Source organism: Oppia nitens, unplaced genomic scaffold, assembly GCF_028296485.1.
Source record: "Oppia nitens isolate AA-2021 unplaced genomic scaffold, nextdenovo-longstitch-racon4-pilon3 scaffold5_pilon_pilon_pilon, whole genome shotgun sequence".
NCBI classification, from domain to species: Eukaryota; Metazoa; Arthropoda; class Arachnida; order Sarcoptiformes; family Oppiidae; genus Oppia; species Oppia nitens.
In genome coordinates this window covers 7,595,429-7,619,789 of record NW_026533243.1, presented here as the reverse complement: position 1 = coordinate 7,619,789, position 24,361 = coordinate 7,595,429, and the positions used below count along the sequence as shown (strand labels likewise).

Sequence of the window (24,361 nt, the reverse complement as noted above, 5' to 3'; positions counted from 1 at the left end):
TTTATACACAGTTTGTTACTGTCAACCCTAATGAAACCAACATTTTATTGGTTTGCTTACATTATGTAAGTTACCCAGTAATACATGGTTAACAAATTATATATACAGTATAGTAATAGCATTATCATCGTGTACTGTATATGTTAATGTAAAAACAGTTTATTGATCTGACGATGATTTTTCAACCAACAAGTTATGATAATTTTGTGTAAAATTTTTGAAAATAAGTATCAATGAAACATTATGATATTTTTATTTGGAATTTTTTTTTTAAAATTTAACTCATTTTATTTTATTAGATTTTYGTTATCTTTCAATCTATGTTTRAATCACAAAATKTGTGTGTATGTGTGTGTATGTATRTATGTATGCATGTGTGTGTGTGTGTGTGTGTGTGTGTGTGTGTGTGTGTGTGTGTGTGTGTGTGTGTGTGTTTTGTATGTGTCTATTGATACTAATTTATATATATTCCTATATATTKATATTTTGTTTGTCTGGGTTTTTTCTGAATTTAATTTAATACTAATAAAAATYGTGTGAATAAAATGGTTTAATTAACTTTTWTGTAGTATATAAATRYWAATACAGTAAAAAATTAGATTTTATTTTAGTTTTTTTATCTGGTATTGAACTTCAAATCCCTATTAATTTAAGTGTTATAAATGTAATTAAATCTAACTTTGTTATAATTAATTGTYAAAATAAAAATCATTGCTATTTTGAATTAATTTGCTGTAATTATTCTAAAATAATTTAATAATGTTTATTATTATTATTATTATTATTGAATAAAACTAAAAATATATATTTAATATTATATTTTGAATTTGATATACATTTGATGTAATTAACATATATGAATATCAAATCAATAATTTTTAATAGTTTTATCTAAATTGTTTAACACACAACACAGACATACACGTGTGTTTCATTTGAGTTAAATGATAATAAATAATATTTTTTTACACAAATCCATTATCCATTAGCAAACTAAATGGTTATATATTTAATATATTAATATGTGTTGTTGTTRTTTATTTTATTAAGTAATTGGTATAATATATGAGAAATAGAAAGTATATTATGGTTTGACAGAACTTATCATCAATAGATGTATTTAATTATTAGAACCATAGGAAACATAACACATACACACATAAAAATCAAATTAGTTATGTCATACAAATATATTGTGATATTACAGTATTATTATTATTATATAATATTAATAGATAATGTTTTTATCAATTATCCAAACGTTTCTTGAGCTGCGATAATGCAATCAGTCGTTCATTTCTCCATTTCCTGCGCTCTGGCAATGCCTCGACTGGTATACGTTTATGCATTTCTTCGACAACAATGTCGGCTCCCTTACCACTGAATGTGGGCACCGGTCCAAAGTCATGGCACACACTTTCCATACTTTTGGCATATTTTTCAAAATACTCTTTCATACCGACCGCATTAAGGTGTGCCGTCTCCCACGGTCCCATAAATGCCCACCGCAGACCAAACCCGTCGGCCATAACAGTGTCCACGTCCTCAACACTGATGACATCGTCTTCAATGAGACGATAGGTTTCGCTAAGAACGGCATACTGTATACGATTGCCTACAAATCCATTGACCTCYTTCTTGATGACSACAGGCTTTTGGCCGATCTGTGTGAACAGTGCTCGGGTTCGCTGTACTACATCGGGATCGGTATGTTTATTGGGAATCACTTCGACCAATGGTATAAAATAGGGCGGATTAACCGGATGTCCAACAATAGCCTGTTGCCGGTGTTTGAGCTCCGACTGGAACAGTGAGGGCAGTATACAACTGGTTGAACTGCACAACACCACACTGTCCGACGCTATTTCGTCCAATTGTTTGAAAACCTTTTTCTTGAGCTCCAAATCCTCGAAAACACACTCCTATTATTAGAGWATTAATAAAAAAAGTTTAAAATAAAATTCATCACATAATATACATTTACATTTACCGTACACTAATAATTATTATTATTATACCAATACATTGAAAATACTATGATTTAAATTCGTAAATTACTATATCTTGTCATTCAATTTTAAAAATATTTTTAAAAACTTTATATATTATTTTAAAAATTATATATATATATATAGGATATATTAGAGTACAGGTAAATATTATGCTAACATGTTATCAACAATTTTAAATGGCTCCTACKCTAATTAGTTAAAAATATATATAATTTATATATATAATTGTCACATATGGTGATGACAAGTAATCAAAATTAACTATTTATAAAAATTTCCATCCAATTTTTAAAAATTAATTAATCAAGATAATTTATTATTAATGTGTTTATTGAACTTTAGTTCTATAAATACTAAATATATCTGGATAATTCTGTATAAAATTAGTAATCATTAATTATATTAGAAAATTGTTTAATTGGATTAAAATTCAGTRCTATTTAAATTTGACATTAATATTATGCACCCATTTATTTAGCAAAACTAATATAAATAATTTTTATTTAATCTAAAAWCATATAAAACTACTGTAKAATAGTAACCATATTATTATACATAACATGAGCTCAAAWATGAGATATTGTTTTTATTTTATAAATCTATGAGAACTGTTTGAAAAACTCTATAATATATTAGTGGTAGTCATAAATGTTTTTAAAAATTAACGTTTCTATATGTCAACTATATTAATGATTACATAACTTCCTAATCATTTACTGTAATATCAATAAAAATATCAAACTTTTAATTTAGTCCTTTAACTTATCGGATATACTGTATATTATTTAATGCATGAAATATGTTTGCTATCAAATTAATAGTTAAATGATTAAATGCTTAATCAAATGATAAACATTATTATAAATAAATTTTCTTTCATTTAAAGTTTAGCTTTTATAGTTTAAATTTAAACTAAACTAAATTAATAATATATATTTTTGTAATTATTTAGTTWTTAATGGTATTATTAAAGTATAATATACCGTAAATAATTATGTGCAAATAAAATGTTTGTTTTAGTRGTAATATAATATTTAGTAGAAAATACTAAAATTAATTTCAATCATCATTAACAACATCTATGGAGTATTAGTATTATATACAGAATAGAGTATATATAGAATATATATATATACTTATTATATAAGAAATAGTGTATAAATAAATWAATTTATATTTAAAGTTAGTTATTGTTTTTTAGCTAAAATTCTAGGAATTACACAATAAAACTATTATAACTAATATAAGTATCGCTATATTTACAGAWTTTTTTTTATTAATTTGTTGATAAAATCATATGTTATATAATACTAAAAATTTGATTAAATAATTAAATTTTTGACACTCAAACGTTAATTAAGATAAATAGGATAGTAGCTAAAATACATTTTAACACTGGTAATTTTACATTAAAGTAAGTATTATACACATTATTATAAAATATCCAGGTCATTAATACACATATAACACTTAACTTTGAACAATGTTTATAGAATAATATCAAACATTTCAAAATATTAATACAGTATATAATAATTTTTTAGTAATTAAATGGACAGTACCTGAACATGAATAGCATTTTGTAGGCAATCCTGCAAAGTGTCTGCCTTTCTAATCAAAGCCAACTGTTGTTTTGCATTGATTTTACCCCGAAGTAGTCCTTTCGATTCGAGATCGTTGAGCTGATTCTCAATGCTGACCAATGCCTTGTCTACGTTATCGGTAATCACATCATAGATGGACACATCGAACTCKGAGGCGGCGAACAGCATTGCCCAACTCTGGCCAATAAGACCACTGTATAAATCAATTTAGTCGACAACATTAGCAACAAATTATATATATATATATAAGTGCACAATTAGGTGTTCCCAACCTGCCAACAATACCAATCTTTCCCGATTGACTCATATTTGTGGTGAAAATCAAAGACCAAAAAAACAAAACRACTGTTCTTTAAGTAACAACTCAGGAGACAGACCTTCAAAAAAACTGAAGCAAATACTGAAATATTATTCAACTTATATATACTGCCAGTATATTACAGCAGTAGTTGAAAGTTATTTGAAAACAGATAGTTTTTTAGGGCTGTGCTATCGGCATATCAATACCAATCTAATAACGATTGTCTCTGTTTATGAATATCATTGTCCTTGAAGTGGTTTTATTATGTCTTAWATTTCATAATTTAATTGTCATTAAATAAATAATAGTCCAAATTATTAATCATATTAACTGTATATAAAGTATTAATTGGTTCATTGATTAKTGAATCACAGTAAGAAATTTATGTATAATTAAGACATTCATATATATATATATATAAATAATTTTCATAAATAATAATATACGCAAATAAACAAATCATTTTAATTATTAATTTATTTGATATCTTATTCAACAAAACATAGATCCAAAGCAATCGGAGAATTGATACAAAATGATGACATCAATCAAATCATTTTATCGTTTGCCTCCCACTCTGACCGCCTGTTTTGGTGCTGCCTTTGCAGCCTTTTCCTGTTTCTTTTTACCCGCCTATTCAACAAAAATATTTTAATAAATTAAAATCAATACCAAAAACAAACAGATAATCAGGTTATGACATGTCTGTACCTTTTGTGTCGGCATCTGCTTCTTAGTAGTCTTTTGTGCCCTTTGTTTCTCTTTAGCCGCTCTGCAAACACATTAAAAAAAACCAAAAAATTAATAACACTTTCAAAGCTCTCTAAGCGATAATATCCGGTAAACCAAACCGAGATATAATACACACCTAATAGCCTGTTCTCTCTGGGCTTTCCTGACCTCGGGCTTCATATTACGTTTGGCCAGAATGTCGTTAAGCGAAGCGCCGACAATAGCCCTCTGAAATTTGGTCGTTCGTCGGGTGCGTCGCTTCTGGATATCCTCTTCGATACCTTTTCGATGTTTGCGTCGGTAAAGTACAGTCCACGTGACTTTACGCGGGTTTCGCTTCATGAGATGGGCGGCCTCGCACTTGGAGTTCAAAAATGTGAACACCTGTTAACCAAAAAACATAAAACAACACCAATCAGTATCACTAGATTTAGATTAAGTGGCCAACCAGTGGCCAAATACAACAAAACAACTAACCTTTCCGTCGGCCTTAACCATCCTCTTTCCATGACCCGGGTATATCTTATACCCGCTGAATGAACACGCCTCGATCCTATTGACACAAACAACAATGTGGCCATTAGTATATGGGTTTCGGCTACCGAAATAGCGGCCAACAAACTGATTACTTACTTCATTATCGGTAACTTTTGTAATGTTTAGACAGACATACAAAGGAAAAGGAAATCCCAAACAAAGTCTGACATCACATGTATTCATACAGTCATTGATGTGACTATCAGTGAGACATCTATTGGCTATTATTTTGTGTTAAATCTGTAAAAAATCTGTAAATGTAAAACTTTTTTTAGCACTTATTTTGGACAACAAATTGAATTAATTTTTTTTAAATAAATTMATTTATTATTCATAAAAAATTTAGTAATTTTTTAATCAWTAATTTRATGTATATATTTCTTTAAATATTTTACTATAGATGTTARTTAAWACTAATAGTAGAAAATAAWAAAAAAAATATATATTTTAAACGGAAAAATAAATTAACTAGTTTATCTATATATTTATTCAAAAATAATTAACTTTRTTAGCATAATCATAATACTAATTTATGGATATATATATATATATATTTGATTTACCGGTAAGGTAAAATCTTGATCACCAATATAGTCATTAATTGCATATTACAAATATAAATAATAAAAAAATTGAATTCAAAAGTAATCAATAGATTTATGTTTTTTTTTTTCAAATAAATTTATAATAATAAATTATCATTTGGTAAAATAATCATTTTTATTATAATTAATTAAAAATTTTATTTGATTACATGTAAGAAATTAATTTAATTTATAATAAACTATTACCGTAATTGTTAATTTATACAGTATAATAATATTGAAATCATAATTGCATATAAGTATAATTAGAGCATATATTATTTGTGCAATCCTTTACAATCATAATACTGATAAAATTATTTATGAATTTATAAATATATAAAAATTTGATTTGAATGCTTTAAACTTAATTCATAAATAAATTTTTATCAATCAATCAATCAATTTATTTTCTTTTCTTTAAATCGTCAAATCTTTTTGTCAAATCATCGAAATCTATTTCATTGTCTTTTGATGAGCCATTCGGATCGTCTGTAGGAATGTCCGGCAAATTACCGCTCGGTACAGATGGTAGCTCTGGGAATGAGTCATTCAGATTAGGCTTTGCTCCAGAGTTTTGGTTAGACCGAGGAACAGGTTTCGGAACGGATGGAYCCATTTTCTTGTCATTGGATGGCATAACTGATTCATAATTAGGGGGTAATTCAGAATGCATTGGTTTAACAGGTGGGTGAGTGTTGTTGTTCTCAAAATTAAAGCCAATTGGTTTGGTATTTGGCATCGATGGATAGGGAGCACTTGGTGGGACTGAAGGCAATGGTGGTGGAACGTAAGCACCCATTCCTCCGCCACCTCCTCCTCCACCTTGTGAAGGACCCGATGGGGGAAATGAAGGAAATCCGTTGTTATGGGCACCGCCTCCCAAATCTATAAGACACTGATTTTGTCTATTAATTGCCTCTTCACCGCAATAAACCTCATCTTCTCTGAGAACATCGGCGTCGGGTTCGTACGGGACGTTCTGGCTTTTGGCAATCTCTGCAATTATATTGTAAAATAACAGTCAAATAAATTTAAATACTTAAATAAATTAATGTCAATAAAAACAAATACCAATTAAGTATTTCTCAACCAATATCTTTGGCGGCGCCTGTACTCCCATTTTGATCATTAGTTTCTCGTTTACGGTCTTCAATGCATTCTCACGACACGCCTGTGCGTAGGGCTTACCGTACTTATAGGTCAACAGATCCGATATGACCTTCAGCTCCTGTACATCTGTCTGTAGTCTGGGCGCCACCCAAATCATCGATGATATGGCTTCGGCTAAGCCGTCGTCCAATGTCTTCATTTGTTGAATGAGTCCAAATCGGGCCAACAATAGATCGCAGTACATCTCGACCAACTCCATGGCCTCAACGATATAGTCTTCGCGAATGATGTGCTCTACTCTGATCCTCGCCCTCTCATACTTTCCGTTAACAATATAATCGGCGATCTCTTTGCGCGACTTCTGTGCCAATTCTGTCTTCTTCTTCTCCAACAATTTCAGCCGATTTATAGACAATCGGAGGTTTGTCTTCAGTTTTGTATAATTAACTCCCGTCGACACCATTGTGTGTAGACTTTACTAAAACAATATTCAAGAAGTAATGGAAAACCTAATTATGTATTCAATTAACTGATCCAAACAAATGACTTTACATTTGTGTCAAACGATTAGTTGTTTACAAATATTTCTGTCTTTTTCTGCAATAGCTCTGTATTAGTACTCATCTGTAAGTTAATCATCAATAATGTCATCAAAATGTTTCTCATAAATCAAACCCCATTAACACACAAAATACTAATACATTGTATTAATTACAATACAATACATTAATATATGACACAAAAACCAATTTATTTATTACATTACGTTATTTATTAACATCTGATTTATCTATAAATTCTGTATTATATCAATATTAGTCATACACTAAATCATACAAATATAAAGTAATAAAAATACTAAATATTTAGTACCCTTTAAATAAACTATTGATTAAAACATATTAAAATCAAAACAAAACATTTATTTCCCTTTTAAATCATTACGTTATATATATTATAAAAAACAACGAATTATTTATAACGTGTTGTGATTTCATAAGACGTTTTGATCGCAAATGAATTATCAATTGATCCGCCGATTAGTGTCTCAATTGGGCACTCATTACACCCGATTCGGTGGACACAACACATCGATTATCGCCTCTTATCATGCATTAAGACATTTGGATTCCGATGACAAACGATGGTCACAAGCAATACAAGAAACAACTGGCCGAAGAACCATCACTTCGCTGATGAGGGAATCAAACAAACTCTTAATTAATCGTTTGACGGATAACTTTGTGGACCAGAAGAGGTTTAAAAAATTTAAGAAAGGATCCAAACGTGAAGTAAAAGAGGAAACAAGTGATGAAGAGTCAGATGAAGAGGAAGATAGACCTGAATTGGACACTGAGCTTATCGATGGTAAAGCAATTGGTTTTCAAGATCTGGACATGTCTTTGGTGTCCTTACGGGTCGACAATGTTCTTAAGCATGGGTTTAAAATGCAGAGATCAAAGGCTGAAGAAGCTTTCTATAAGAATCTAATTCGAGTTAATAGCGAACGAGTGGCCAAAAAGAGCTACGAACTCACCGAAGGCGACGAACTCGATCTAATCAGAGGATTCAACTCTGAAAACCAGGATTTGTTGGATGTCTCGCGGATAAGGATACAGAAGATTGAGGACAAGTTGTCACACAAAGATAGGATTAATGTAAAGCTGAGACGGTTTAGAATACTTTCCATTGAGAACTATGAAAGAGATCCTTACGATGGACTGGCCATCAATGTCAAGAAAGCAGAAGAATTGGAAAAATAGTGACTCATTTGGAATAATATATCCAATCATTTAATTGTTTTAAAAAATAACATTAAAAATCTAAACTATCACTGAATTCGTTTCAATTTTGAGATATATATCGGACCATAATTTGATGGCATGAATGGCACCACTTGTGTGCCGTATTTGAATGTATTGTTCATTTTGTAGAGACCACGAAAAGGCCGAAAAGCTTCTTTGAGGTCGCAAACGACAAACACATGATTGGTTTCCTCCCAAATTCGTTTGAGTGCCATATGGACGACACCATCGTTTTGTATGGGAGACAGACTGCATGTCGAGTACACGACTGCACCGTCTGGTCTAACGGATCTGAGTCCGGCGTAAAGCATTTGGAGCTGTTCTTCGGGTAGTCGAAGTCGTTCCTGAAGTCGTGTGTTTTTGAACCAACTGTTGTCGTTTTCAGCCACAGAAAGCCGATCATTGGTACAAATGACGTCCACTAAGACCTTGTCATAGGCGTCGGTCTTAATGATTGTTTTAGCGTCTTTGTTGCTGAACTCAAGAGTTTTCCTCAGGGCATGAATTTCAGGAATATATGTATCAAAAACATTCTTCAGTCGACTACATCTTGACAGTGATAAGTCGTTACATAATTGATACTTTGGTCTTAAAGTCAATGCCATGATTAATGATTTACCTCCGGGTGCCGCACAATAGTCAGCCACTCTATCGTTTGGCTGTATGTTGAGGGCCAGCACAGGTAATATAGATGCGCCGTCCATCAAAAAGTAGTCAAAGACTCCCAATAATTTTTGGCGCTGAGGTGCAGGAAAATTGGACATAACTCCGCGCGGAAATGAATATATCTTAAGAATTTCTGGTATCTCTAGTTTTGTTTCCTGGATGTGCTCTATAGGGATGTCGATATCTTTTTGGTAAAACTCATAATAAGGTGCTTCTGTTACAATCTCTTCGCCATATTTAAGATCTTCGATCGGAACAAAATCATTCAAATCAATGTCCATTTTGGCCGCATTGATGAACGGATCGTCTGAGTCTTCTTTTTGTGATAACATCTCCAGTAGATCTTCGGCGTCCGATACGGAAGACCCTCCACTTCCCAATTCTCTGTCGCTAATATCACTGACCACTACATCGTCGGCATTAATCTCAGACACGTCAACACCAGCCTCTTCAGCCATCATTGCGATCTTTTTGGCCTTCTTTTCGGCCAATAATTTCATCCTCCGCTCCATTCGCGTGTATTTCTTGTGATGTCTCTCGTAATATCGTCTGAGATCAACGGCACCCAATTGTCTCATTTTGATCTCAATATCTTCGTAATCGGCAAATATGTTGACAACCGAACAGTACTTATTTGGCGACAGAAGACCCAACCGAATGGACTTCCAATTATTGCCGTAGACTTTGCCATAAAAGTTGTCGAAGTGTTGTAAAGCAATGTCTTTCGGAATTTTTTTTTGTCGAATTGTTGACTGAAGACATACATCAAAACACATCAATTAAAAAGTGCTGACAGTTGTCAACAATTGCTAAGACATACCCAATGCGCGTATCGACAGTGCATACAATTGATGGCCACTTGTCTTAATCGGTGACAATCAGTGATCAGTTGTCTCCACACGAGTCCAGACATCTCTTTCATTCAAAAACCAAACGATATTTAATAACAACAACGAGTGTAACGTTGTTTATGAACGACTCCTCCACACGTGTATAACACTTGTATTGATAGCTCTGAACAGTCATTACATCCCTTTCCGCTCTGTCTTCACATTAAACTATGGTATGTATTGGTCTTCAGTTATCATTAAATCAGTTAATTTAGTCCAATCGGTCCACTGATTGTCGATTGATTAATATATTACCGATAAAGCAACAATCGGACTGTCCGTTAGATAACATAATTAACTGATCTAATGATTGTTTTAATAAACTGATCAATTAAAGTGATAGTCACTGTAACTGTTGTGTTGTCCATTAGGCTCGCGGTCCGAAAAAGCATTTGAAGCGTTTAAATGCGCCCAAGAGTTGGATGCTGGACAAGTTGTCGGGTGTGTTCGCACCCCGACCGTCCACTGGTCCCCACAAACTTCGGGAATCGTTGCCGTTGGTCGTTATGTTGAGGAATCGGCTCAAGTATGCCTTGACTCGTACTGAAGTGACCAAAATAGTGATGCAGAGGACCATCAAAGTTGATGGCAAAGTGAGGACTGACATCAACTATCCGGCCGGTTATATGGGTATGTATTTTAGCCGATATTTATTACTTTTCCTCTAAACTTTTCTTGTGGTCTCTTCGAAGACATGGATTCAAAATAAAGTGTATTTATGTTCAAAGCGAGACCAATACGAAAGGCTATTAAGTCTTCGGTCGCTTATTACTGTCCAATTGTTTTATGTCTTAAGCATTACCCAAAGATTTTACAATTTTTTATTATTTAATTAATTTTAACAGATGTCGTGACCATTGAGAAGACCGGCGATTTCTTCCGATTGTTGTATGACATTAAGGGACGTTTTATTCTTCACAAAATTACTGGTGAAGAAGCTAAGGTATTATATGAAATGATGTTTACTGTTATTGAAATGACTAATAATTTTTATAATGTATTTCAAATGATAGTATAAGTTGTGTCGCGTAAAGAAGGTGTCGACCGGACCGAAAGGAATTCCGTTTATTGTTACCCACGACGGCCGCACCATTCGATATCCCGATCCGTTGATCAAAGTGCACGACTCGATCCGCTATGACATTGCCACCGGCAAGATATTAGACTTCATTAAGTTTGAAACGGGCAATCTTTGTATGGTGACGGGTGGTCACAATTTAGGTCGAGTCGGTATTGTTACTTCTCGGGAAAGACATCCCGGAAGTTTTGATATCGTTCACGTGAAGGATTCGCAGGGACACACATTTGCCACACGGTATGTCACATGTAGTTGTATATCGAAAAGCTCTTCATTTTGTAGTCATAGATATTGTTTCTCTTAAATGATGACAACTGTAGCCCTAAATGAATCAATGATTAATTGATTAGTCTTTCTGAAGAATGAGTTTCAATTTCATTGTTAATATATTTGATTTTTATTTGAATTGATTGTCTAATTGTTTTGTTTTTTTTTCTGTTTCATAATGAAGATTGTCGTACATCTTTGTGATCGGTAAGGGAACCAAAGCGTTCATTTCGCTACCGAAGGGCAGAGGTGTCCGTTTGACTGTCGCTGAAGAACGTGACAAACGATTGGCCACCAAAGCATCGCATTAATAAGTTTAGAGATAATAATGTATTAATAACCGAAAAAAAAGTTGAAAATAAATTTGATTTTTTGTCACGAAATAAATTTATTTATTTGTTAATCGATTATTAAATTACAATGATTTTTAAGGCACTCATAATAATAATAAAACAAAATTAATGCTAAAATAAAGCTGCTATTAAACTACCGGCACATTTAAATATAAAATTCCAATTTTATTGGTTAACCCAATACAGTGGACAGCACTTCCTTTTTACCGAATATCGGTACCGAAAACTCGGATTAGTATTAGTAATGGCTAAGGCATGGTAATGGGTSGCATAAAAATTAAAGCAGACATTCAATACTGACTGGACATCTATCGTTATCATCAAATCACTTGTTAGCTCTTCATTGATGACAACTTTCGGAGTCATTCTTTGGTTCCAACTCTGGATTATGGCTTTGGTTTTCCTGTTTATCTTCATTTAAATCTTTATTTTCTGACACTATTTGATTGTCAGTTTGTTGCTGTGCTTCCGTTTGAATCAATTGTTCATTTGATTCATTGTTTAAGAGTCCAAGTCGTTCAGTAAGTATAGCCCGTTCCCCTTGCATAGCACGGCATAACTTTTCTAATGTGATTATCTTTTGCAATGCCTTCAAGTGTTCTTCGTCACGCTTTTGTTTCTGTTAGAAGAATATTTGATACCAATTAATGGTAAATAATACTGTAATAACATAAATACAATATATATATATACCTCTCCAGACAGCTTAAGAAGTGCTGTATTACTTGTTTCCCATCTTTGCTTCCACTGTTGGGTCTCTTTTTCCAATTTCTGTATTTGTTTAGACATCCTTTCCATATCCTTCTTGAATCCGCCAAACATTTCATTACTTTTGCCCAAAACTGATTGAAACTCTTCATATTTATTGGTATAGACACCCAATTCTGTTCTGAGTTTGACTTCACTTTGTGACATCTCTGTACACCTCTTCTGTAGTTCAGTAATCATTTGGATCAGCTGTTGCTTCTCTTTAATAAAAATCTGTTTCTCCTGATTGAGAATCAGATCGGTTTTCGTAAACTTTGCTTTCATTAGTTGTGTTTCTAAATCTTTTTGTTTAATAATCTTTTCCGTATGTCTCTCCCAGTTCTCGTAGTGACCCATCAAAGTCTTTAACTTCATGGCTAAGTCTGCGTTTTCCTCTTTCAGCTGAGTATTACGTTTTTGATTGTCTGAAATTAAAGACATTATTTCGTTTAACGTCGACTGAAATTTGTTGGCTATTTCTCGACGTTTTTCTTCTTCCTCTTTGATCTTCAGTAGACTTTCTTCTTTAATGAGTTTATTTTGTCTCTGCAGTTCCCGACAGAGATTTTCGAGTCGCGATTTGGCCAAAACAAGTCGATTCTGTTCAGTCTGGATCTGATCTCTTTCTCGACTTACATGATGTATAGTTTTGTCGCTTTGTTTTATCTGTTGTGTCAGCGATCGGTTATCTTCGCTCACTTCAGTCAGTGTCGTCTTTAAGTAGGCAATCCTATCGGCGTCTGAACTAAATGTCGACAACTTTTTTGCCAATTGTTCAGCGCTTAAGCGGTATTTCGATCCATTCTTTGATGGCAAACGACTAGAAGAACTTTTTGTATCTGATTTGACGTCATTTTTACTATGACTTTGAGTTTTCACTTCGGGTTTCGACTCTTTGATAATCGCATTAGTTTGAAGTGTCTTTGACTTATCGCCAATAGCTGTCTCTTTAACACTTGTGACCACTTTTTGATCAACATTTGTGTTAATATTATCTTTTACTTTAATACTTGTCTTTTCATTACCGGTATTTGTATTATCACTACAATTATCTTTAGTATTATTACTATTATTACTATTTTTTGAAACGACATTATCATTGGTTTTGTTGCCATCGTTCTCATCGTTCAAAGCCTTGTTGAGACCAATTATTTCGAGCTCCAGATCTTTCTGTAACTGAATAATAGTATTGGTATCGATGTGAACATTGGTGTGACGTTTGTCCAGTTTATCGGTCGTCGTCTTTTTCGGTCCATTATCGATACTATCATCGCCACCACCACTGGCGCCGCGAGTCTCCAATATCTCGTTGATCTGATTACGTATTTGTTTGGCTTTATTGCTGCACTCGGACATCACTTTATCGCATTTGGGATCACTTATTTGGATCAGTTTCTGTACCAATGCATCGGCAGTGGCGTCATCGGGACCGTCATCATCGGTTTGGTCAACCGTCACATTGTTGTTGATCTGGACATTTGCGGTGTCCATCTTTGGTCTTCAATAATAACTTCGGGATCAAAGAAAACAATTACCAAAATTAACAGATCAAATGTCAAGACATTGACACCAATTAATCAAATATCATACGGACTATCAAAACACGAGTCTCTTAACTAATCAAATGATTAAATCATTTGATTTTCTGTTTGTTTGTCTAAAAAAAATACAAAAAACTTTTTGTTACTTTAAGTAAACGTTTGGCTAATAATACTAACAATACTATAGTATATTAATAATAATATATTTGGAAAATACTGTAATATAATTATATATAAAAAATTATAACAAATATTAGGATGACTTGAAAAATGCAATCATAAGTCCGATTGAGTGCCAAAAAAAGATTATTATTTTGTTTTAAAAATAGATATTTTTGTTATTTGAATAACGCTTTGAATGAGTCAAACAAAATGCGTTAAACCTATTGGATGTGTGACTACTATATATTGTACACTACTTTACATAATACTTATACATCAATATACTATTTTGACACTCAATAGTCGCAGTATTATTATATTATTATTAATAACATGTATTGTAAAACATATGATATTATTATATTTTATTTATGTTTTTTTTCACTAAGAAAATGCATTCAAATTATTTGTATTAATACTGAAGTATTTTAAATAAAATTTATGTCATATTTGGAAAAAACAGTCGAAATGTTTATCATTTTGATGTCCACATAATGTACTTAAAACATGTGTGTGTGTTGTGTGTGTGTATTATGTGTACAAATAAAGTAATACATTTAAATACAAATACATAAAGTAATACTTTAATAGCTTATAATTGAATTAACAAAACATAGAGTGAGTGATAGGACACACAGTTTGTCTGATAATGTATTTTTAAGTTAAGTTTATACACAGTCTGTACAGTATTAATCAGTGTTGGCAGAGACAAAATATTTGTATAATACAAAGCGTAATATACAGTATACTACAATGTAAAATACATGACCAATTTGGTTTACAAAATTTTTTTAGCTCTACCTAGTGATAAAAGCATTGATATAAGCAAAGTAAATCATGTTTTATAATAATTATAAATTTAATATTATTTTTTTATTGAATTTCATTTTTTATTTTAAATTATTTGATTATTATAACTTAGAAACAACTATTATAATAATAATGCATTTAATAGAAATTATATTTTTACTAAATATTTTAAAGTAATTTTTAACATAATATACAGTATGATATATTAGTTTTAAAATTTGTATAATACATTGTATTTTACTGTATTATACAAAGTCAAAATTCAAAACCTTGTATTTTTCAAACCCTGGTTTTAATACAGTATTGTTAGAGAGTAATACAGTATACTGTATATCAAATAAATTACAAATGTATACAGTATTACTAGGGTTTGTAATGATTCCCAAGGGAAGGAAGTTTCCTAATAAAATCCATCTTATTTTCTCTAATATGGAAAAATATTATTTATATTATTACAATAAATAGCACAAAAACTTAAATATTTTGAATAAAATTTCATTGAAATAGTAAAAAATCAATAAATTTATTCATTTTATTTATCAATACTATTCAAAATAGTATTTTTTTATCTAAGTGTTACATCAAATAAAACTATTGTGGAAACCGAGATAAATCGGTCCCAGATTTTCGGGATTTTAGATCTATGGCCACAGAATTTTTTTTGTGATAATTTTCAATATTTTTATTATTAATAATACTGTGTATATATTTACTAAAATTAAATTTAAAGCTTTAATTATTTGCTAATCATTGCAAAAATGTAAAAATTTGCACTTAAAAATCAATTTGATTCAAACAAATCTATATATTTGTTAAAATTTTACTGAAAAAAAACTTTTGGCAAATTTTTCGAAGAGATTTTTCTAAAAAAATTGATAATGAAAACAAATTGATACTCTCTTTTGATTTGAAACAAACAAACACTTTTATAAATTGAAATATTCCTTATGTTTTAATCTTTTTATATTTGGACTTATTTTTGGAGAGCACCGGAAGGAACCAACAAATTATGATAATATCATATCATTTATAGTGTAAGTGAATTACAAAACAGGATATTAATGGCACCTGCATTGTATTACATTTAAAATCTTGCAATCATTTAAAAACATAAATCTTATGTCAAAGTTAGGCCATACAGTATGAGACACACAGCTTACGGCTGTGTGACTCTGGATGTCCATTGGAAAACAACACAATCCCTGGCCTACATACCAGGCCTACATAGGGCTTGTGGCACTTATTTAGCAAACATATAGAAACATATGTTAACATTTGTCTATTTTTTGAAAAAAGTATTAAACACTAATTAGTTGTTAACAACTAAATAGATACCACTAATAGATATGTGCAAAGAAAGGATTCCCCGCATAACTGATCCGCGACTGTCAACACAAACCATTTGTGTGATACACATACACACACACAACCTATCGGTGCATAGATTTATCCCTTTGGGTCATTGATTTGCTAATTAGCGTTGTTTTTTAAAATACAAATTAAATAACAATTTAACATTTTTTTCCAGATTTATGTTCAGAGTCTTATAGGATTAAAATAAAAACGGTTTAAACTTTAAAAGTTTAAATATTTTATTCATTGATTTATAAGAAAAAAAAGTAAAAGCGTTTTCTTTCAATTATTTTCAAGTTTATAGCATAATAATAATAAAAATATTTATGTTTAAAATATTACTTATTTTTTTGTTAGTATTTATAAACAAATAACAATTTAAAATTAACATTAATGTCAAAATATCAATTATGATATACCTGTATTACAATATTTCAATTTTTATTATAATTGCAAATAGATATTATATTTATCGATTATTTAATATTATATTTTTGTGTAAAATTTCATATTATTGATAGTAAGTAATGTTACATTTTTATTAACTATAAAAAACATTAATAATTTAAATATAAGTCAATAATTATAAGTATCTAATTACATAAAAAATTACATTATTAATTATCTTAAGTTATAAATGCATCAAAAATTAATAATAAATTAAGTCTAAAGTATTTAAAAACTAATATTTATAATTTAAGACATCATTTAAGTATTAGTAAAAATAAAATAAAAAGTATTTACTGTATTAGTATTTAGTATAAACTTTATATACAACTGTTTATACAAATTATGTAAATTGTGTTTTTATAAATGCATTAATGAACTTAAATGTCAGTCAATAAATAAGAAAAACCAATTTATTAAATTACATCTAAAAATAAAATTCAATTTTGATTCATTAAAATTTTGATTGTTTTTATGTAAATTAAATTAACAAACAAAAAATTTTAAAATGATGTCATGTTTTAAAAATCAAAATAGTTTACAAATGGCTTTATGTCAATAATACGATAATATAAATATAATATTTAATATAAAATCAAATTACTATTTTGGCTAAAAAAATAAACACTTAATTCATATATTTATTATAAAAAATTATGAATATATTAAATAAAGTATACGCTAAACAAAATAAAATTAATATTTTAATAGCGTTAATAAGCATTAAGCAAATAAATTTTTTAATTTAAATATCTGATATTCATAAAAATAATTAATTATATTTATTTTTTCAAATTAAAATTATTATTATTATTATTGAGATACAAGTGGCAAAAAAATAAATATAACTTATTATCAACAAAAAAAATGCTTAAAATATTTATCAAAATATTTCAAAGCTATTAACTCTTTTAGTTCATTAATCTGTAGTAATATTATTCAACAACACATATGTCTTATAATTATCTGACATAATATTTATATATTTTTTGGTGCATTTATACTGTATTATCAAATAACTAAATGCACTTATTTTAAACTATTTTTTCTGACTCTGTTTTATGCTAATAATGTTATAAAAATTTATACACAATATAGTACTGTATACTGTATAGTAATTGACTATTTCATAGAAAACTACATATATGTATAAATACTGTTATTTATGTATGCTATATCAATTAAATGGTAACTCTTGGAGCTGATCCCACAACAAAAACATAACAAACGCATGCGTTTATCATTAAAAATTAGTAAAAATTACTCAAATACCTTATGTATCATTTTTTCTAATTATATTTCATAAAAAATAGCAATTACACCCTTATTTTCTAATAAAAGTTCATTAATCCACAACAATGACATCAATGATATCATCCATTATATTGACATTACTATAAGCTATGGGTTCATATCTAACCAAATTGAATGTCTGCCAAACTGTTCCCATTTCGACCACAAGTGTTACTCATTTTAAAAGGTTTTTATTGTTTAATAATACATAATTTTTACTTATATATACAGTGTATAGTACTGTAGATATACGGTACTAAATGTATCACATGTTTTAATATAATACTTACATAATATACTGGTTTATCTGTGGTTTATCTAAGGTTTATAAAAATATAATTTCTTGTTCTCTCTCTCTCTCTCTCTCTCTCTCTCTCTATTCCTCTATAACTTTATATCACTACTATTATCGCTAAAAATTTATTGCCATAAAAATATAATATGAAAATTTGTGGTTTAAAATTTACTGATTGTCATCACCACAAAAAAATTTGGCGTAAAATATAATTTCTTCAGCGAAAGACCTGCCATTAAGCTATTGCTGTTGGGTTTGGACAATGCGGGCAAAACTACCACTGCTTTGCATCTTATTGGAGGTATGGGTGACAGTCTTACTGTATTTTTTTATTTTATCATTTAGTAATTTAGTGACATTTCAAAGCGTTAAGACTATAAAAATGTTTTAATCAATGCTAAACACGACATACAAGAGAGAAAAACGTTGAATATATATATATATTTATAATTAAATAACGTTTTTTATATCTATAAAGTTATAAAACATTCATTAATTTCAAATTGATTTATACACGACTATCACACACACAAACCATGTCCTCATAAAAAACAGATCCACTCGAAGATATCATACCAACCATTGGTTTTTCAAATCTCGAACTGAGACGATATGGCAAATACAGAGTAGTGGTGTACGACTTGGGCGGAGGCGTCCGGATTCGTGGTATTTGGAAGAACTACTTTGCCTTAGTTCACGGCATTATATTTGTTATCGACTCATCCGATATCAGCCGTATCTACGAAGTCAAAGATGTCATCGAAGAAGTGGTCTCTAACGATAAGATTTCTGGAAAACCTATTCTAGTGTTTGTATTTATTTTCAATAATTTATAAGTTATATTAAGTTATATTTGCTTTATTCACACACTTACCCACTCAATTGCTTACTCACTCACTTTCGCTAAAAATTATCTGATCGTCTAATTTTAAAATTATCAAATCCACAACAATAACAATATTAGTGAATTGATATCTATGATAAACTTTTAGTATATCAATCATTTTATTATCAATTGGTGTGATATATTAATATCATTTTATCGATTTAATTTTATAGACTAATAATAGATAAAATAATATTTTTAGTTATTCTCCTAAAGTTTAGCACTTTTTTCTGGGAATTCACACAATCATTGAGAGGTACTGTAATGATAAGGGAACGGGCAGTTTTGATAAGATTTCAAATTAAAACTTAAACACATTTAGAGTATTATAACTATAATTAAAATATTTTCTCTAAAACTTATTTTTTCCATATCAGAAACCAATAAACCAAATACTAAACATTGACACATAGAGTGTATATTTTTAGATATAAAATTTAAATATAAATAAAAGATTTTTATGTTTTGTTTGATTAAATAATTTCTTTTCAGTTTAATTAACAAACAAGACTTGGAGGGAGCGCTGGAGGAACTGGATATCTGTCAATATTTAAAACTAGAGTCCCTTATCAACAAATTTAAGTGTCCGACAAAAGTTGTGAGTAGTATATGTAGTAGTTATGTGTGTGTATGTGTTTTGTGCACCAATTTTTTACATACATTTGTTAATGTTCAACAAATGCATCACTAATATTATAGTATTATGCTTATAAATACATTTTATACATTAAATACCATACAATTAGATACAAATTTAACGCACAGTTTATTGTAGAAAAAATCCTTGAGATTGATATACAAATATATAAATTTATTTATCTGCTATTAAATTTTAAATGCCATAAAACGTTGTGAAAATATATAAAAATTTATCTTTTAATTTAAATTAAAGCAACGATTTTAAAGTGTTTGCAGCTTTCAGAGAGAGAGAGAGAGAGAGAGAGAGAGAGAGAGAGAGAGAGAGAGAGAGAGAGAGAGAGAGAGAGAGAGAGACCAGAATTAGTTGATAAATATTTGTAGTAAAGTTAGTGATGGAAATAAAATAAAAATTAGTTATGCATTACGTAAAATAGCATTTGCTGTATAAATGAAGATTTATATTAATAAACTTATTTTTTTTGAAAGCTTAACATAAGAGACTCATTAATCAAATAACAAGTTATTGTATATTTATATATATTATCCTTCAATAACTATCATCAATAAAATAATAAATATAATAAATAGCTGTTATATTTTAGAGGTACTTATATATAAACTATTTATATATAATGAGTACAYATATATTGACTAATGATTGCTGAGCTGATTATGTGATGATTAGATTTGTTAGTTATCGGAGCGAGTAATAAGTTTATGGGTTTTATTATTTTTATTATTATTATTAGTTTTTATTATCATAATGTTATTTATTATTAGTTTTTTCATTCAAAAATTTGTTTAACACACACAACCACTGACTAAAACCACTAATAATCTGACAATAATCTCATTATACATATAATACATATCAAAATGAAAATCATAGGAAACCTGTTCAGCAAATAGTCGGCCAGAGAATGGGCCCAAAACTGATCCATCGATAGATAGCGGCTATAAGTGGCTGTTAAGCTTTGTGGCCAAGAATTGGGATCAACTCAATCAACGAGTGGAGAATGACTCTAATGAACAGTACAATCAGGAGAAGAAATCATTGGAGGATAGAGTGAATCGGTTAAGAATTAAGAAGTTTGAGGCAAATGAAGACAATGACGACGAACTATACGAGAGTTCAGATAATGAAAGACAATTCTTTGCAAACGGCAATCCATTCAAAGCCATTAAAGATGTCGTTAAAGATGTTGACAAACAAAACAAACCTGATTTGAGTGATGATAACAGAAATAGACTGCTTATGAATACCAATCCATTGAATATTAATTTGAATCACAATAAAACAAACAGTGATATTAAAGTCTTGAATGGAGACAAAGACAATCTGCCAAAGTATGGGTCTTCGCCGTCTGACGAGAGCACCAGCACCGGTGGTTACACCAGCAATGATGCCACCACTGATAGCAACGATATCTTGACAAATAGTCGTCTATCTGGTGATAAGGCCCACCACCGCCACAACGCATCCGGTGATGGATCTCATCAGCAAAAGTCCTATCATATCGATAGCTCATCGCCGGACGCAATGACATTAGATCGAGATATGAATCAATTGGTGAATGAAATAGTCATCAACAGTCATAATAGCCATACAAAAGGTCTATTGAATTGAAAAACATTTTATGTAATCTAATGTAATGCCTATTTATATGCTAATTGAATAATATCTTATTGAATAAGTTATCTAAAAAAATTTCGGCCCTTTTTTGTCTTTGATCTCTCCCTCCCTCTCTATCTCTCCCTAAATAACATGTAATGCAGTATAAATGTGCATAATATATAAAATATGTTTATATATAAATTTATTTTTTCTCAGATTTAATGTTTGATTTTATTTATATATATATATATATATATTTTATATCAGATTTATTAGAGTCGGGAAAGAAGGCAATGAGTCCCGAAAGCAACGAAAACTTCATGACATCTGATAATAACGACATTAATATCAATAATTATTTTCATAATAATAACAACAACAGTCATCAACAATATAGTAATAGTCATAAAAAAGTCAAACGAAAGACTAAAGCAATGAGAAGTAGTAAAGTATCGCCAGATTTGACTAAAAACAGCTGAAAATTGTTTTAATGTTTGTCTAAAGTTTTGAACATTTTTTGATTTTTATATTGTATTTACAGATATAAAAAAATTTTTTTGATATTAATCATACAATCTTATGATATGATATAGAAAAAAGTAGTATTTCTCATATAAATAAAAATTTTTGTTATCAACCAACACTGAAAATAACATTTCATATATTATATAATACAGTATAAACTTTGATTTCATACATACCAGTAAATAATATCAACATTTAATAATAAAAAGTTAATTAAACTGTTTATACATTAAAACAATATACATAATTCATATAACATTAATAGTGTATATATAAGTGTATTTATAATATGACAGTCAAAAATATAAGACATAACACATAACTACTCAAACAAATTTTTTAATATATTAAATACTATTTTTATTTTGGTTGAAAACTAATCGGTTATTGCATTGCATATCCCCCTCAAAGTTATTAAAAACCAGAAATCGTTTTTATTAGTAATATTATTATTAACTGTTTATTACGGTGTGTTTAATATACAGTGTATTTACTTATAAAACTTATAAGTTATAACTTATAAGACATGTTATTATTTATTATATTAAATAAATAATATTTGTAGTAATTATTTAAAAAAATAGTGTGACAGATATTTGTGCGTTAATTTATGGGTTTTTCTCACTCAATAAGTAAATTGAAAAAAATATAATTTTTCAAACGTTTTTAAATTGTATTATTTAATACTTTTTTAAATATAAGTAATTATCTAATAAATAACTGCCGATACCTATTGTTTGTATAGATTTTGTAAAACTAAGATTTCATTAGTCAAATAGGAGAAACAAATATACACATAGTATATACAATTTGTTTGTACGTAAATATATTTAGATATAAAACAAAAGTTATTAAACATATTATGTTTCAAATGAATTTTTATGTTATTTAATATGTCTTGTTTGAAGGGGATAGAGATTTTGTACAATAATTTATACAATAAATATAATATAAAGCTATAAAATATGCTGTTAGTGTACTGTATATAACTGGTACGTGTGATAAAATTAGACTGTTTGGTGTAATTGAATATCAATTGTATGTATTTAATAACAAATGACTGGTATTTTTATATTGTTATTCATATACCAAAAATAAATCATTTATAAATATATTATTTTATTTTAGAAGAGAGAGAGAGAGAGAGAGAGAGAGAGAGAGAGAGAGAGAGAGAGAGAGACTGTGATTTGTTTCATAACTGTCTGACTGGTGTGACATTCCTTTACAGGGATTAGTAAATATAAGATAGTCTTAGTATAGAAATGTTAAGTATTTTTTCAATAAAAAAGTTATGTCACAATTGATAAATGAAATAAAATGTCAAAAACTTTTAATGGATTTAATTTTGTTGTTTTGTTCTATGAATATAATGTTTGTTAAAAAAATAACTAAGTATTATAAAAATTTATTAACTAAACTAAAGTAAAGTTTATTATAATAAAAATGTTTTATATAACAATATATGTAAATAACTGGTTGCAATAATAATAATAATATTTGTCATCGAAAACTTTTATTTCAATCATCAAAAAAAACTTTTTATATACAATATTGTAAACCAATTGGAAACTAGTTTCGGAGTCCACACGACATGGTATGCACTGTATAGTATGCAGTCTTTCACTCACTCACTCACTCACCCACAGTCCCATAGCTCTGTCCGATAATCACAATCTCATGCCAGAGCGCATAGTGAGAGAGAGAGAGAGAGAGAGCCTGGTTGTGGAGGTCCTCCCTGTTTATACTGTATAGAGAATAGCAAAAAATAGTGTTCACCACCAAAAACCTGATGACTTGCTGTATGTATGTATGACTGAGTGAGTGWGTGTGTGTATGTGTATGTGTGTGCCGTTCCTAACATTTTTCATTCATTCATTGATGTGTTGCACTTGTATGCGCCCAAAGATATCGCATGAGTGCCACCAAAAACTTTTTTTCAAAAGATAGATATACCAAAACATAGACTCACAGCGATATTGCAATCAGTTTAGAGAGAGTGAGTGCCGGAGCAACAGTTGTACGCTCACAACAAACAATAATAATAATAACAAAGTTTGATAAAGTTTTTAAAAAGTTTTTTGAATTAAGTTTTCTAACTTTATATAC

At 29.5% G+C, this 24,361-nt stretch overlaps 8 protein-coding genes across 10 annotated transcripts; 3 read left to right on the top strand and 5 right to left on the bottom strand.

The window, feature by feature from the left end:
* Positions 1-1,201: 1,201 nt before the first annotated feature.
* LOC128960952 (lambda-crystallin homolog) lies at positions 1,202-4,028 on the bottom strand. The gene is made up of 3 exons (XM_054307131.1): positions 3,889-4,028; positions 3,575-3,809; positions 1,202-1,922 (listed from the first exon to the last, which is right to left on the bottom strand). Exons 1-3 carry the CDS (start codon positions 3,921-3,923, stop codon positions 1,248-1,250), a joined length of 945 nt encoding a protein of 314 aa, XP_054163106.1. The 5' UTR covers positions 3,924-4,028; the 3' UTR covers positions 1,202-1,247.
* A 338-nt stretch (positions 4,029-4,366) lies between these two features.
* On the bottom strand, positions 4,367-5,382 carry LOC128961889 (60S ribosomal protein L24-like). The gene is made up of 5 exons (XM_054308196.1): positions 5,283-5,382; positions 5,127-5,202; positions 4,786-5,033; positions 4,629-4,689; positions 4,367-4,550 (listed from the first exon to the last, which is right to left on the bottom strand). Exons 1-5 carry the CDS (start codon positions 5,285-5,287, stop codon positions 4,476-4,478), a joined length of 465 nt encoding a protein of 154 aa, XP_054164171.1. The 5' UTR covers positions 5,288-5,382; the 3' UTR covers positions 4,367-4,475.
* A 677-nt stretch (positions 5,383-6,059) lies between these two features.
* LOC128960921 (IST1 homolog) lies at positions 6,060-7,520 on the bottom strand. 2 transcript variants are annotated; one of them, XM_054307089.1, is made up of 3 exons: positions 7,436-7,519; positions 6,845-7,361; positions 6,060-6,769 (listed from the first exon to the last, which is right to left on the bottom strand). In XM_054307089.1, exons 2-3 carry the CDS (start codon positions 7,344-7,346, stop codon positions 6,177-6,179), a joined length of 1,095 nt encoding a protein of 364 aa, XP_054163064.1. In that variant the 5' UTR covers positions 7,347-7,361; positions 7,436-7,519; the 3' UTR covers positions 6,060-6,176. The 2 variants fall into 2 exon arrangements, with proteins under 2 accessions (XP_054163064.1, XP_054163063.1); XM_054307088.1 differs by having other exon boundaries at positions 6,845-7,520.
* A 326-nt stretch (positions 7,521-7,846) lies between these two features.
* On the top strand, positions 7,847-8,726 carry LOC128961796 (mitochondrial transcription rescue factor 1-like). The gene has a single exon (XM_054308070.1). The coding sequence runs from the start codon at positions 7,900-7,902 to the stop codon at positions 8,644-8,646; it is 747 nt and encodes a 248-aa protein (XP_054164045.1). The 5' UTR covers positions 7,847-7,899; the 3' UTR covers positions 8,647-8,726.
* On the bottom strand, positions 8,685-10,276 carry LOC128961794 (5-methylcytosine rRNA methyltransferase NSUN4-like). Its single transcript, XM_054308067.1, has 2 exons — positions 10,175-10,276; positions 8,685-10,106 (listed from the first exon to the last, which is right to left on the bottom strand). Exons 1-2 carry the CDS (start codon positions 10,274-10,276, stop codon positions 8,715-8,717), a joined length of 1,494 nt encoding a protein of 497 aa, XP_054164042.1. The 3' UTR covers positions 8,685-8,714.
* Positions 10,277-10,350: 74 nt separating this feature from the next.
* On the top strand, positions 10,351-11,970 carry LOC128961795 (40S ribosomal protein S4). The gene is made up of 5 exons (XM_054308068.1): positions 10,351-10,417; positions 10,616-10,874; positions 11,090-11,187; positions 11,258-11,559; positions 11,774-11,970. The coding sequence occupies exons 1-5, from the start codon at positions 10,415-10,417 to the stop codon at positions 11,898-11,900; spliced, it is 789 nt and encodes a 262-aa protein (XP_054164043.1). The 5' UTR covers positions 10,351-10,414; the 3' UTR covers positions 11,901-11,970.
* Positions 11,971-12,042: 72 nt separating this feature from the next.
* On the bottom strand, positions 12,043-14,409 carry LOC128961793 (gamma-taxilin-like). 2 transcript variants are annotated; one of them, XM_054308066.1, is made up of 3 exons: positions 14,284-14,303; positions 12,636-14,199; positions 12,043-12,561 (listed from the first exon to the last, which is right to left on the bottom strand). In XM_054308066.1, exons 2-3 carry the CDS (start codon positions 14,178-14,180, stop codon positions 12,283-12,285), a joined length of 1,824 nt encoding a protein of 607 aa, XP_054164041.1. In that variant the 5' UTR covers positions 14,181-14,199; positions 14,284-14,303; the 3' UTR covers positions 12,043-12,282. The 2 variants fall into 2 exon arrangements, with proteins under 2 accessions (XP_054164041.1, XP_054164040.1); XM_054308065.1 differs by having other exon boundaries at positions 12,636-14,409.
* Positions 14,410-18,405: 3,996 nt separating this feature from the next.
* LOC128961716 (ADP-ribosylation factor-like protein 13B) lies at positions 18,406-21,559 on the top strand (the record flags this gene model as incomplete). The annotated part of the gene is made up of 5 exons (XM_054307976.1): positions 18,406-18,482; positions 18,812-18,891; positions 19,146-19,398; positions 19,969-20,074; positions 21,005-21,559. Coding segments are annotated over exons 1-5 (1,071 nt in total), but the record flags the coding sequence as incomplete, so codon positions are not given.
* Between the last annotated feature and the right edge of the window lie 2,802 nt (positions 21,560-24,361).

Excerpts from the sequence above, each read along its gene's own strand:
- LOC128961889 (XM_054308196.1), bottom strand. Across the intron at positions 5,034-5,126 it reads TGGTTAAGGCCGACGGAAAG|GTGTTCACATTTTTGAACTC; the intron begins GTTAGTTGTTTT and ends TTTGGTTAACAG. Across the intron at positions 4,551-4,628 it reads AGCAGATGCCGACACAAAAG|GCGGGTAAAAAGAAACAGGA; the intron begins GTACAGACATGT and ends TTTGTTGAATAG.
- LOC128961796 (XM_054308070.1), top strand. The coding sequence starts at position 7,900 with ATGAATTATCAATTGATCCGCCGATTAGTGTCTCAATTGGGCACTCAT.
- LOC128961794 (XM_054308067.1), bottom strand. The coding sequence starts at position 10,276 with ATGAAAGAGATGTCTGGACTCGTGTGGAGACAACTGATCACTGATTGT. Across the intron at positions 10,107-10,174 it reads ACTGTCGATACGCGCATTGG|TCAACAATTCGACAAAAAAA; the intron begins GTATGTCTTAGC and ends GTATGTCTTCAG.
- LOC128961795 (XM_054308068.1), top strand. Across the intron at positions 10,875-11,089 it reads CTATCCGGCCGGTTATATGG|ATGTCGTGACCATTGAGAAG; the intron begins GTATGTATTTTA and ends TAATTTTAACAG. Across the intron at positions 11,188-11,257 it reads TTACTGGTGAAGAAGCTAAG|TATAAGTTGTGTCGCGTAAA; the intron begins GTATTATATGAA and ends TTCAAATGATAG.
- LOC128961793 (XM_054308065.1), bottom strand. The coding sequence starts at position 14,180 with ATGGACACCGCAAATGTCCAGATCAACAACAATGTGACGGTTGACCAA. Across the intron at positions 12,562-12,635 it reads TTCTTAAGCTGTCTGGAGAG|AAACAAAAGCGTGACGAAGA; the intron begins GTATATATATAT and ends TTCTTCTAACAG.